The 14,470-nt window shown below is 46.8% G+C and overlaps 2 protein-coding genes across 3 annotated transcripts; one reads left to right on the top strand and one right to left on the bottom strand.

Moving 5' to 3' along the window:
• Window positions 1-416: 416 nt before the first annotated feature.
• oser1 (oxidative stress responsive serine-rich 1) lies at window positions 417-6,136 on the bottom strand. Of its 2 annotated transcripts, none has more exons than XM_070959992.1 (4): window positions 5,569-6,136; window positions 4,878-4,987; window positions 3,248-3,364; window positions 417-1,810 (listed from the first exon to the last, which is right to left on the bottom strand). In XM_070959992.1, exons 2-4 carry the CDS (start codon window positions 4,952-4,954, stop codon window positions 874-876), a joined length of 1,131 nt encoding a protein of 376 aa, XP_070816093.1. In that variant the 5' UTR covers window positions 4,955-4,987; window positions 5,569-6,136; the 3' UTR covers window positions 417-873. The 2 variants fall into 2 exon arrangements, with proteins under 2 accessions (XP_070816093.1, XP_070816095.1); XM_070959994.1 differs by having other exon boundaries at window positions 5,812-6,020.
• A 2,390-nt stretch (window positions 6,137-8,526) lies between these two features.
• On the top strand, window positions 8,527-13,631 carry manf (mesencephalic astrocyte-derived neurotrophic factor). Its single transcript, XM_070959950.1, has 4 exons — window positions 8,527-8,729; window positions 9,720-9,847; window positions 10,848-10,989; window positions 11,595-13,631. The coding sequence occupies exons 1-4, from the start codon at window positions 8,642-8,644 to the stop codon at window positions 11,777-11,779; spliced, it is 543 nt and encodes a 180-aa protein (XP_070816051.1). The 5' UTR covers window positions 8,527-8,641; the 3' UTR covers window positions 11,780-13,631.
• Window positions 13,632-14,470: the final 839 nt, after the last annotated feature.

Raw genomic sequence — 14,470 nt, 5'->3', positions numbered from 1 at the left:
AAGAGCAGGGGGATAACCTGCAGTCACAGCTGAGACTTCAGGAGGACGAGTGGGTTCGATGGACCGCGGAGGTTAAACTCTCCATGATCCTTGACAACATTTTAAGTTGGATTTTTTATTGTTAAACATGTTCAACGCTGATTCCACAACAGCTGGACGCCATGGAAAACACAAATCAAGAAGAATCTGATGGTTTGCTAATTGTTTTTTAATTAACTCACCTGAAAGTCAACATAATTAATGTCTTTCCTCATCAGCTTCAGATTTCTGTGTTGGAACGCTCCAAAAACACCTGTTTGGATCATTCCACAGGTAAACAGGCTCACTGGTAACAGGTGATCTTCATGTTTTTATCACCAGTCAAACCTGGAAGAGCTGCTGTGTGTTACTGCGACTGAAGAGACGACAACACACTCTCCAAGAAACACAGTTTGCTTCTTTATTGAGTGAAATGAAATCCAGACAGGTGACGTTCAGGGTCAAAGAGCACAAACACTCGGCATGACAGGTTCGCACGTTCCTACCGTCACCTCCGTCTGCACCAAGAGCTTTGGCACCTTCACCGATCAACTGAAAACTAAACTCAAACGCAGCACAGAGGAGGAGGGCGAGAGTCGAAACTCATGAGAAGTATGTGGTGGTAATATGTTTCTGTCAGTTCTAGCAAAACGCGGGGGGTCAAACAGAGGGCGGGGACAATGGAGACATTTCAACCTGGGTTAAAATCAGTTAACGTTGTATAATTAAGTTACAACTTTCATGCCTGATCGTTCTTCTACCCACTACTGACATTCCTCAGAGGCGCCTGCTCCCTCAACACAAAAAACCTCTTAATCGTTTCCTCGCGACGTTAGAATATTTCTTTTTATCTTTTTAAGTGTACATCATCTCGGCCATGTGTGACATCTTCTTGGGGATGTAGAGATAATACTCCATGTAGCCGGAAAGGTCCTCTATCGTGATGTCGTCGACGTAGGCCCGCGCCTGCTCCGAGCACGAGCGAGGGGAGCCCGATGCCAGCGACGAAGGCGACGCCGCCGCGGCAGCGTTACTGTTGGCGCTGAGAGTTCTGGGGGCGTCCTCGTGGCTCGGCAGGCTCCTCTCGCACTCCGAGATGACACTGCGGAGCCCCGTGAAGGAGTACACCTCCACGCCAGCCCAGCCCTGACGGTTGGACCGGCACTGGCACTGAGATTCGGCCCCCTGCCTGCTCTCCTGCTGGGAATCTGAACTCTTCCTCCAGGCACAGGAGCAGGGGACGTGGGGGCCCTCTGCTGAGCTGCTGCTGTGGAGCTCTGATAAAGACCTGAAGTCAGAGGCCTCTGCGGGTCCCGATAGCCGAGGAGCTCCTGCTCCAGACTCTGCTCCGTCACAGGCACTTTTCTCCAGGCCACTCTCCTCGCTCGACTGGCCGTCTCCAGAGCTTCCTCCGTCCCGCCTGGTTGATGGTGCAGCAGTAGTAATAATAGCGGGGATCTCTTGTGAGGAAACCACAGCGCCAACACGCGTCTCATAGCCAGCACGAGATCCGAAAACCAGAGGCGAGATGTGGCCGGGAGCGCCCGAGGAGGGGAGCTCTTTCTGGGCCGGGACGGCCACAGAGGAGGCCGCTCTTCCGTCGACGGCGGGCCGGGGCTCCACGGGCTCCGGCACGGCCAGGCGCTGGTGCTTCAGGCAGCCACTAGGGGTCGACAGCGCAGCCGCTGCAGTGGTGCTGCAGTAGGTGAACTTTGGAGGGTGGAGGATGGGAGACTTGGACCTGCGACGCCGCTGAGTTCTGGAAGCTCCTCTCGAAGTTTTCCTCATACAGCTAAAGATGGAGGGAGGAGAAAACAGAGGAGGGACGATAAGGAGGAGCAAATCAGACTACACCTGCACTACGCTGTTTCATGTAGAAAACCCACAGGAGACCGTTTTTGCAGAGACCTCCACCCACAGTGACACACCAGAACAACAAAAAAACAACAGCATCTCATCTTCATCCTCTGCTCTATTTGCAGACAACAAACTGCGTCAGAGCCAACATCCCACGAGCTGGAGAGAGACCAGCCGACGAAACCATGACAGTCACAACATCGTCTGACAAAGTCAGCATCAAACAGATCGATGACGACACCAGCGCGAAGTCGCCTCTGACTTTCTGACCACAGGACTCTGTTTCCATGCGAGCTGTCAAAACCAGCCAAAAATGACGTTTGACTATTCTTTCTATAAACACAAACAGGTTTGAACCATCTGAACATCTATTTTTACTCATCATGTCCATAAGAGAGCAAACCAAGACAACAAGAGACGTGCGACCGGTGTAGACATATTTTCTTCGCATCGTAGTCACAATCTAATTCCCTGCACACAACAAAATGAACTAAATGACGTTGTACACTGTAAACCTCTCCCAGAGAGATCAAATGAACGATTTCTAATTATTATCTGACAGCCTCGTTCGCATGAAGGTTCGGTAACATTCACACCGGCAGCGTCTCTGGACTGAGGCCAAAGTATTTCCAGACGAGACTTTCCTTTTCTCTGCATATATTAATTCCACCTTAAGAAGCAGATTCTGCCAGCGCCTGTGAGCAGGTGTGTCTGCTCATTAACAGCTCATAGGTCACTTTTTATGGCGTATTTATAGTCCACACCTATGAGCAAAGACTTCTTAATGACATGCTGCCAGTTTTATCAGCAGCTGCATGGAAAATGATCTTTTCTGTGTTAAAGGACTCTGTGTTTCTTAGTTTTCCATTTAAAGCTACAGATGAGATGCTGTTCATGCATAAAGCGTTATATTAGGAGCATTTTCATCACAATCTGTGTCTGAAACGTATTATGAGCTCCTAAATGTTTCATATACTGGATCAATAGTCTGGTTTCTCCACTGCCACACATTCAGCATTTATCTTTCCCAAAACCTTCAGCAGCCGGGCCACAGAGACTTTCTGCTAACACAGAAAAGGTCCTGCTGGGCTGAAGCTTTGACACCAGCAGGCTAAGAAAGGTCGAGAGGTCTGAGGCGTTTCAAGCTGAGCGTCAGAACAAAACCTGTTTACATCTGATTGGACTGAATCAAAAAGTCACAATTTTCAGTAAAGCAGCACAACTAAACTAACGAGAACGTGGTTTTAAAGTCAGTGTTAAGAAAAGGTCCACAGAGCTCACTGCAGTCTCTAAACGGCTGAAGCAGCCTGAAAATCAAACCTTCGGCTCACGAGACGACACGTCCGCCACCTGAGGGACATCCTTGACTTACCCATGCCAGTTATCCTTCGGGCAGCCGAGTTTGGGCTTCGCTCCGCCGGCGTCGAGACAAACGCGTGATGCCACTCGGGGAGCCAACGCCTCTGAAACGCTCACAGCTCCAGGCAAACTGGAAGGAAGACGGAAACAAACACACTTTCAACAGCTGTATCGCAGGAGGTCAACGTGTGCACTTCAAACCAAAAAACAACTAGAAACTGATTCAATCAACTGAAATCTGAACATCAATGATGAATCCAGAGATTTCCAGTCTGTCGGAGGTTTCTGTCCGACCTCCACAGTCCAGAGGAAAAGGTGATGTGTGGTTAATGAATCCAGGATCTAATCATCAAACTGCATGATTTCTTGCACTGACACTGTAGAATCTGAACATAAGAGGCTAAAAGCAAGCAGGAGCTGACAGGGTGGCAGCTCCTCATCGGCCCCCTGCAGGCAGCTGGTCGGTCTGCGGCGGCCCCTGATTGGCAGGCCGTTAAGACGCAGATCGAAACACGAGGAAGATTTCTGAAAGTAAAACTGACTGCATGAGGCAGAGCATGTACTGTTTTTCCAAAGCCAATAAAAACAGCACAGAACAGGAAGCCATCTGATGTCTGTTAAGACTGAACTAAATGTGTTTTGGAAGTTTGACTTATGTAGATTTTAAGTGTATTCGTCCTGAAGTCTTTTGTGCAACTTCTTCAGCTCTGCGCTCACTGTGACACAAACGATCACTGATAAACAGTCTATTAATGTCTACAACCAAAGTTTTATCCAGAAAGTTTTGGCAGTGCAGCACTCGGTTGGTTTATGCTGTGTTGCTGCCTCTGATGCAAATGAGAAACCAGAGCATAATGATTTCCTGGTTAATTACAGCGAAAACTGTAATGTCAAACTGTGACATTGTTCGACTGAAGCTGAGTCTGTTAGTGTAAACGCTTCAAACGTTTTATGGCGGCACGACCTGAATGTGTCGAGACAAACGGCGTGGAGGGTGAGTCCGTCTCCCCGCAGCCTTCAGGCAGCTTCTCGCTGCAGATTCAGACCAAAGCAACAACTAATGCTGAAGGAACGTTTACCTCTGTGGACGTGCGAGCGTGAGCGTCAGAGAGAACACAGGATTTAAGCCTGTGGTCAAAGAGTTTGAGCTCCACCATAACGTGCCTTCAGTAAGTCAGTCTGTCGTGCTGCTCTGTTCAAACAAGCTGCACTTCTTCATGATCAACAGCTCCGACTCTCACGACTGATACTTGTTATTCATTTCTGTCATTTATTTGTCTATTAACAATATGTCAGTATTAATTCACATTCAGTCCATTCTTGAATGCATGTTTATATTCCAGATGCCGCCGCACAGACTGTGGTTTGGTGACATCAGCCTACGAGCTGGAGGAGTCAATGATGACGCCTCACTACTGTCACACAACGAAGAGCCGGTCACGGGCTCAGTGCCTTTTCCTAAAACCATGTCCTAGTGTGGGCTCGTAACATCTGTGGGGGGGCTAATGATGTCAGAGTGAGTAATATCTACCGTGATGACAACAGCCAGCACGTACAGCATGAAATGACAACAAACGAGCATTTCACTGGTTATAGCAGCAGCAGCAGAGACGCGGTCAGTCGGGTAGCTGTTTGTCGTTTACCTCTCAGCATCGACCCTCAGCTTCTTAAAGGCCGTCTGCAGCGTCTCCTCTTCGCTGTCCTTCCCTCCTGCCTCCATGGTGGGAGGAGGCCTCTCTGACCAGCCACCCAGCTGAAACACAGACACACAGCAGTCTTCATCACTGACATATGGATCATCACACAGCTGTGAGCCACTGCTGACGAACCTGTCAGGTTAAATCTGTAGTGGAACCCAATTTACGGACAATAAAGCCTAAAACTCATCCCAGATAAGAAGACTGAACGGGTAATTAACAGTGATTTCCAATTAGTAAACACATTAACAAAGACAAGCTGTCTGACATGTTGTTTAAATCACTCCCTCTTCAGAGTAATGGGCATCATGCGGATGATAAACTGAACCACAAAGTGTTTGTGGAGCTAAAAACACGAGTTGTGCCTTAAATGAATAAGAACTGATATAACAGATATGATGTTGAGAGTTTACCACTCATCTGTATGAGCTGTTTGACTTACACTCAACAAACCCTCAGGGACAACAGAGGCGTCCACTGCTCATAAACACAGGACTTCTCAGCTCTCCCACCCTGCTGGCTAATGCTAGCAAGTTTCTTTAGCTGCTAAGCTAACTGGCTAGCTGGTCACAGGGCGTCGTTTTGATCGGTTTTGAATCGTTCACAAACATTTTAAAATACTGCAGGTGATACTCACGGTTCAGGGTTTCCTGATCGCAGTAAAGAGAGATATACCCAGGGCATAAAGGGTTCTTCCCTGGCAACAGGCCCTCGGACGTGGACTAGCTAGCGAGGCTAGCGACAGCTGAGGCGAGCTAGGCTGACGGACAGGCTAGCTGTCGCTAGCTTGAAGGGCTAACTGTCTCCGCGAAAACACGACCTGCGCCCTCACTAAAACACTGCGCATGGATGACTGGACCGGGACCACGAAGTCACTCACGACGGATTATCGACGGTGGATGAGACCGGAGAGCAGCAGGCGGACGGAGCGGACGGCTCACCGCAGACTTTTCTCTCCTCTGCCTTGTTTACAGTCGAACAGTCGCAGTGACTCTGCAACAACGCGCAGCGCCGCTGACGTCACCAGCCAAAAAAAACCTCTCCCTGACGTCACTCTGCCGTTTGCACTGATTCAGTGAAAAAACACAAAACTTTAACTTTATTATCTGACACAGAGGCTTCAGTGGACACGGTTCGGTCCAACAACACTCAACTCTTTTCACGTTAATGTGACACGGTCCGCAGGCCACGCGCGTGAAGCGTGTGAATGATCACAGAGTGACGTCACTCTTATATAACATTGATCCGGAGCTGCTGCCGGAGAACAAAGCTGGCACAGAACATCAGATCCATATGAGAACTTCTCTCCTCTCACAGGCTCCAACCACAATGAATCACCACTGAGAAATGTACTCCAGTAATCCAAAGCCCGACGGCACATTTACTCGAGTACTGTGCTGAAGTACAGTTTTTAGGTACTTTACTGGAGGATTTCCATTTTATCCACATGCTACGTCTACTGATGATGCATGATGGCCCGAATTGGGCCATCAATGAGTACTTTTACTTTTGGCATTTTCTAAGTATATTTAAATGCTGATACCTTTGTACTCTTATTTGATTAAGATTGTGAATGAAGGGCTGCTACTTACTACAAAGTATTTCTACACTGAGGTCTTGCTACTTTTACTCAAGCCTGTCCTGTCAGACTCAGCTTGTCCTAATTAGCTGACTCTGCCCGAGCTCATTATTGCTGCCTGTCCTGTCCTGTCCTGTCCTTAACAGGCGACCAAGAGGTCAAAGGGCACAGTCATCTCTGTCATGAGGGGACAGAATTTGATTAAAGAGACACACATCATCTATTTTCACTCACCATTGACTTGCTGCAATCAAGAGCAAAAAAAGAAAGAAAGCAACCGCGCCATCTAGTGGTAATACAGGAAAACACAACGTTAAGATTCAAAACAGGAAGGAATGAATAAATAAAACAGAAAGTAAATGTGACATCTCGCCATGATGACTATCGAAGTTATAAAGAGGGGTGAATATATTTATCGCTTGGAACAAAATAAAATGTAAACATTTTTGATTGAGAAACAATTTTAGGCTGCAATTGACAGAAAGAGCACATCATATCAGTATAGTCTGAAAGTAAAGAACTAATAAAAGAAATTTTGAAGGAAAAGAGACTTCATGTCTCATATGTCAGATATATTCTATTCTATTCTATTCTATTCTATTCTATTCTATTCTATTCTACCCGTGCTGTTGCTGACAAATCTGTATCAAAATGATCAATATCCGTATTGATCAGCTGAGCTGGCAGTTTGCCGTGAACATTAGTGTTAAAAACCTGTGCATCATCGGCGGCTGCTGTCAGCTTCTGTCGAATGTCCTCGCTCTGTTTTGCGTCCGTTAATGCTCAGCGAGGGTAAAACGTAGACTTATCTTCAGCAGAGGAAGCTTCAGGGGAGTCAAATGAGACTTTTTCACCAAGATAACAACATTTTTATTCCTGCTCAGGCAGGTTTATGGGGACATTGAGTTTACATGATTACACCAATATAACGACTTGACTGATCGGCTTCTCTGCTGCACTTTTCTTTTCTTTATTGCACTTACTTATTACTGCACTCTAACTGTGCTTCTGGTCTCTTCTGTTTGCATTTGATTTCATTTTATCAAAGCTTTCAAACCTCATTTTATCCTGACTGCTGATTGTAATCTGAGTTTTATTGATTATTGTGTCTCTCTGTCATTCTAATGCTTTCCTTTGCTCGAGTAAAGCACTTTGACTTCCTCTCCAGTAAAGCTGCCTCGTCTTTCAGGAGGTGCTCTGGTAACTGTTTGTAGTGTTTGTAGTATTTTGTGATGTGTGTGTTGAAGTCCAGCGGGTTCCTCTGCTTCCTGATATGAAACATCTGGAGTAATTCATCACAGTGGACTTGACAGCTGCAAAACTTCTGAAGGGCTGAAATGTATAACTCATAGTAAATATTAGTTCTTTCACCTTATTTGAAAAGTAAAAACATAGAGCTCACACTTCAGTTCCAGTGTTTTCATCTTTCTGCTCTCTGCCATGATGAAGACATGCTTTAGCAAAAACCATTCCTGCAGGTTTTTCTCGCTGATGTGGACTCTTATCTTAACTTATCTTATCTTGAAGATTTCAGGACTGAAAAGGGCAATAAGATCATGAGATGTTTTGCTGAATACAGTGATTTAGCTTTGTGACTTTTACATTTAACCTTTTACATTTAACCTTTACAGAAATTTACCTCCTGCTATTTTTCGCAGATTTATTTATATTTTTGTGTACTTATTTCTTATTTTATTTTATTTCTCATGCGTACTCTCCAGCAGTAACGTTGAATATACTTTGAGTTTTTGTTCTTCCAATTAAAAGAAGGAAAAAGGAAAACTACATTAAGAAGCAAAGTTCTTCTTTTATGGTTTTCTCGTGCATGCAAATACTCTGTGAGCGCTCGGGGAGGATGTGGCCCAATCAGAAGGCGCCAACTGGACGTTGTTCCCGGAATGTTCCGTCTTCGTCCAATCAGAGGAACATGCGTGGAGGACTACAGGAAGGGTCGGACCTCTTGGCCAATGAGGTGGCTGTACGGAATGACGTGACGCCGGAAATACGTGCTAGCTGGGACGGTTGCGTGCTCACTTTGCCGGTGTCTGTAGTGAAGCGGCGGCGGCTCATGAGTACGAAGTGTTCCGTGTCAGCAGCGCGCTCAGACTAAATATCTGTTATTCGTGTCGAGATGTTGTGTTTACGGGGGTTGTCGGTGGCTCTCGCGCTCGCCCTGGTTCCCGGTTCTACGGAAGCCCTGAAGGAAGGAGAGTGTGAAGGTAGGTTTGACTGCTAGCTTCACTTAGCTCCAACATGAATGGCTGCCTGCCTTCAGCAACTTTTACAGTCTCTCAGGTAGCAGAGAGCTCCGGTCCAGAGCGCGAGCTGCCGGCAGAGAGTGTGCAGGTGTCCGGTAACGACGGAGCCTCGTTTTCAGCCGCAGAGTCTGTTCATTTACACCCGTGTCATTTCCACACAGCGTTACTAAAGGAAAAACATCTCTCAAAAATCACTAAATCCTGGACTGGTTCTTAAAATCAGACCGAATCCAAAACCCGGATCAGCCCACCGTCACCCACCTGTCAGGCTTCAGTTCAGGAGGAAACACATGAATGATTTCTCAAATTAATCTTCATCATTTCTGAACAATACAGGAAATACAAAACTCAGTGACATGATGATAATTATAATAGATGAGGTTTATCAGACTGTTATTTTTATTATCAATTAATGAAATTAAGATTTAATGGTGACCAACAGTCCAAACCCTTCACAGTTTAAATTAACTCTCATATGTGACAAAGAAGACTTTAATCATTCATTTTCTGTCAGTTAATCACCTACTGGTAATTAAACTGGTCCAGAATACTTTATTTTTTTCTCACAGAAGGAAAGAGACGAAACTTTGTGTAAACAAACAAAAACAGAAGGTTGTTGTTTGCAGATGTTGATGGTTTGATTGTTCCTCAGCAGGAAACTCACTCAGAAAGCAGATCAGGTCATTGCTGACGTCAGAATTAAGAAAGGATTCACAGCCGGTAAAAGTTTACCACCGGGTTTGTGTTCAGGACGGGAAATGAGCAGGTGTCTGTCCACAGCTGCTTCAGGTCTTTGTCTCTGTCCTTAGTGCCTGAAGTGGATCAACAGCTATTACTATACGATCGTCTCTGTATAATCTAATAGAATTAACTTTCATCCAGAAAGACTGAAAACCAGCTCTCCCAGCTGCCTCTGAAGCTGTTTAATCAGAGTCTTCCTCTTCCTTTCAGTGTGTGTGACCTTCCTCGGGAGGTTTTACCAGTCGCTTAAGGACAATAACGTAAAGTTCAACAATGCAGACATCGAGACGGCCATCGTGAAGAGCTGCAAAGACGCCAAAGGCAAAGAAAACCGCTTTGTAAGTGAACTACAGATCAGGAGAGTCGGTCCTTCGGTGTCGTGTGTTTGGACATCGGAGGGGATGAAAAGTGAATCTATTTGTCATTTATTTCAGTGAAATGCTCCTCTGTGGCTGTGCTGGAGTAAATTTTCATGTTACAACTAATGTGGCTGAAAAACATAGACGAAGTGGAATGAGCATGATGTGCTTCAGGTGTAAAACAGTAAAGTGTGAGCTGCATGTTACAGCTTTGCTTCTGGGCTCTGACCTGCTACGACCACACGCCACCCACCACCCGCCCGCCTGCACACCACCTCCACCACCTCTGACTCGAGCAGAGCTGAAGCTGAGCTGTGAGGAAGAATATCTGTCAGACATGAAAATGAACGAATGTTAAGACTCAGCACCCACGAACCAGCTGCGCTTCTTCAGGAGGCCGAGTGGCTAATGTTAGCATAGCAGCTCCTGGCCAGAGGGCTGGGCCTCCACACACGAGGGTCCAGTTTCACAGGTCCTGCATGTGTTTGAGCGGTGAGAGGCGCTCCCTCGTGCTTTGTCAAAGTGACTCTTTACCATTGGACAGAAGCACCGTGATGTGTTCAAGGCCCTCTGAAAAGTGCCTTCGTCATGCTGATGACAGTCATAGAAAGCAGCTCGTGAGTTTAGATCTTCTCCTCGAAAGTGAAAGGGAGGTGTGTGTTTGTGTGGAGTTTCCTGTTTGACGCCCCTCAGCGCAGCGACCACACAGCAAAGACCTGTCTCTGTCTTTGTTATCTTTCTGTCTGTCTCTTGTTATGGGACATGATTTCCAAAGACAATCAGACACTTTTCATGATGTCAGAAAGGATCAGTTCGCTCAAAATGAGGTCAGGTAGCACTGATGATGACTTCTTTGTTGGTGGTATCTGGAGGGTGGGTGAGCCAATGAAACGGAGGGAAACTGAAACCCACCCACTGACCCTTCATACGTGGTTAAACAGTCAAATCACACGTCTTTCTTCCTGTTTCACATCTCTAGTGTTACTACATCGGGGCAACGAGTGACGCAGCCACCAAGATGATCAACGAGGTGTCCAAACCTCTCAGCTACCACGTCCCAGTGGACAAGATCTGCGAGAAACTCAAGAAGAAGGACAGCCAGATCTGCGAACTGAAATACGGTAAGGGAGAAAAAGCTCGGCCATATTTTAATCTTTCCAAAGCGTAAGATCCAGAGTTCCTCCTGCACTGCGTTACGCTCGTCCATCAGATGCTTTTGTCCAAACAGTGGCACAAGTGCCAGCAAGGTTTTTTGAGATGTAGTCCGAAAGCTGTGGCAGAAGAGCGGTGAGGGCGGCTGCAGAGGTCTGATGACAGGCGCAGGGTTTGAGGAGCTCAGGTGGGAGATGGAAAGCTCCTGGGCTCCCAGGTGAGGAGCAGTGGACGGGAGCTCCTGCCGCAGGGACCGACGGGGTCGCTTACAGGTTTCCCACCGTCCGAGGTGATGGACTGGTCTCTGTGAGGAAACCCTTTCACCTGCAGGAACACAAGCTCTGTGCTGTCCAGGTGGAGCTTTAGGTGGTGCCCACACAGCAAGGCAGGCCTCCACCTGAGTGTCAGGTGGAGGACAGACAAGAATCACTTGGTGTCCTCAGCAGAGCCGTAGTGGGGAAGCCACTGTGCACGAGACAAACAAACCAGCTCCGGCTCGCATTAAAAGCAGCTCCTGAAGAAGTGAAAAGCTTCGCCTTTAAGCATTGTGTCTTTTGTTGTGTTTCTCTTGTAGACAAACAGCTGGACCTGAGCACAGTGGACCTGAAGAAGCTGAAAGTGAAGGACCTGAAGAAGATCCTGGAGGAGTGGGGTGAGTCCTGCAAAGGCTGCGCCGAAAAGTCCGACTTCATCCGCAAGATCACGGAGCTCATGCCCAAGTACGCGCCTTCAGCCGCCAAGGCACGGACAGACCTGTAGCCAGGAGCCAAACAAAGACAACCACACAACTTTGGACTTGACCTAGGAGGAAGAGGAGGAGGAGGAGGAGGAGGAAGAGGAGGAGGATTTTGTCTGACTGTTTGTTTTGGTCTTATGGGTTTTGGAGGTGAACACTGATCTGGTAAAGTTATGCTGAATGATGAATGATGAAGGCTGAAGACGTCCTCTGCTGTTAATCGAGTGTGAGGGGACGATCAGAGCGCACAGGAGCTGATTCAAGGAGCAGTTTCTCCGCTCACGTAGTCAAAACATTTCACAGTACGCCGGCTAAACGTGGGACCTTTGGTTATATTCTCCAGCCCAAGTAATCTATTGATGCATTTTAATGGAAAAACGAGCGTCGGTGACTCTTCGTCGCTGAGCAGGGAGCCGCCGAGCTGAAGCAAAGCGTGTTGGTCAGCGTGCAGCCTGCAGCTCGAACACATCGAACGTCTCAGCCTCCGCAGACGCCGGCCGATAACGCCGTCATGAAAGGACGCTCGTTCATCAGAAAGTCATCGTGTTTGGAGACTGTGTTTAATGTCGCGTTCCTCCAGCCTCGCCCTGATTCCCACCAGGAGGACGTGGACGCTGCTCCCGCTGAGACTTAAAGGCTCTCTGTCTTAGAACAGCGCCGACGCGCCCACATGTCCACTCAAAGAGTCCGTCCAGGCCCCTAAGACGTCCCTGTCTGATGTGACCCCGGTGTAAGAGGCTGAGGACACGCTGCATTTTGACGTTCATCTGAATATGCAGCTTCAGCAGTTTGTGCTGAGTCCATGTCCTCCAGCCTTTTAGTATGAAACTCCCTTTTTGTTCACTAATTCCCCCAAAGGAAGACGAGATGTATATTAGAGCTTGTTCCAAATCACTGACACACTATTTACAGAAAGAAGAGGTCTCTGAGTGGCCTGACGAAGAGGAGGGATGAATGCAGTGAACATGTGGACGTGTGAGGTCTGTACTAAGACAGACTGGATTTAAGCGGTCCTTTAACACCTCGTGACTCCCCCCCCCACCCCCCCCGCAGAGGCGTTCAGAGAGTCGCTCATATTCCAGCCCAGAGTCTCAGTCACACGTTGTTCGGTTATTAAAAAATCTAATTAACTCCTGGTTTAGTTTTCCTTCATGACACTTCGCAGTTTCAGGCTTTTTGCAGGACGATGGCGTCCAGTCGTCCTCACAGTTTAACGGACACGTCCCCAAACAGCAGACGCTCAGCGGACGTGGCGTGAGGGCGACTCGTGTTAAAGTGCTTTTGGCTCGTCTGACGCAGAAGGTTCACAGATCCTTCTCTCAGCTACGAAAGAAATATTTAGATATTTATTGAAGGGTTTGCCTTCTGTCATTTCTAAACGTGCTTTTTGTTCCTTGCTTTGCTTCGGCTGAGAGGGTTTCTGTGCTGCTGCTCTGCCGTCGTCAGCTCGTCCGATGTTCACCTTCCACCTGCGAGCAGCTCTGGGATCAGCCGCACTATCGTCCAATCAGGATACGTGTTGAAATTTAAGCTAAAAATAGAAAACGGACTGAGTGAACTGAAAACATTTGTCACCGGTGTTCATGCTTCCTGAACGCGGAGGGAAACGCCATCTTTCTTCCCCCACGTGCTGCAGTGACAGCTGAAACTGACCTCCACCACCTCACCCCCACCCTCACCCCCACCGTCGCCTCTCTCAGAAGGGATTCGTGGTTTATTGTTCGATGTAAGCAAACAGCGTTTACTTAAAAAAACATAAAAGGTTTGTGATGTTGATGAGAAAATGAAACCATGCTGTTTCACGTTGACCTTTCATGTAAAGCATCATTTGTTACAACTGTACTATTCTACTTTTTCATTAAAATATGAGGAAAGTCCGTCTGAGGAGACGAGGGTGTGATTTCTGAAACGTGAGCTGAGCTTTCAGAGCGATCCTTCATAAATCACTTACTGTCAGGACTCGTTCAGATATTTAAAATGTTTTCACGTGTTTTCTGGGTCCAGACGTCACCTGATGTGCTGAAAACATGACAGAATGCAAACGTGAGCACAACGTCAGTAAAAGAGCAAAAAAGACGCTAAAAAAATGACAATAAAAATCAACTATATATGGACATTTTTTGGAGGGTATGGGAATATTATTGCCATATTGTATTGTGTGAGTCACATAAAGATAATAATATGTGTGTATTTTGTACTGTTACACCGTAGAAAAGAGTATCTAACAGTAAAACATTGGTAGTATTGCACAGATGTGAAGGAGATGTGTGAATGTTGATTATGAGAGGAGCTCAGTCAGAAAAACATGTCCAGGACTGTAAATTAACCAGTGTGGAAAGTAGTTAAGTACACATACCGAAGTACAGTTTGAGGTGCTTGTACTTCACTTGATTATTACCATTTTATGATTCAAAGGGAAATCTTTCTTTTCTCTCCGTTTATCTGACGGCTTTAATAGAGTTTGAGGCTCAAGGAGGTAAAATTAAAAGAGTGAAGACACGTTTTTGTCTCCGAACTTTTCTTCTTTCCCACCGATCACGTGACGACGCCTCGGATTGATCTGGTGACCCACTGGAGGGCCCCGACCCTTACGCTGGCCCTGAACTAGCTCACAGTATATGAAGTGTTTAATGTACCTCCACCTGCAGCAGCTCCAGCAGTAAAACGCTGCTCCGACATTGAAGCTTCAGTATGAACAAACTCATAAATAGATC

The sequence above is a fragment of the Chaetodon trifascialis genome, chromosome 3 (genome assembly GCF_039877785.1).
Source record: "Chaetodon trifascialis isolate fChaTrf1 chromosome 3, fChaTrf1.hap1, whole genome shotgun sequence".
NCBI lineage: Eukaryota > Metazoa > Chordata > Actinopteri > Chaetodontiformes > Chaetodontidae > Chaetodon > Chaetodon trifascialis.
This window is presented reverse-complemented; position numbering and strand designations above follow the sequence as displayed.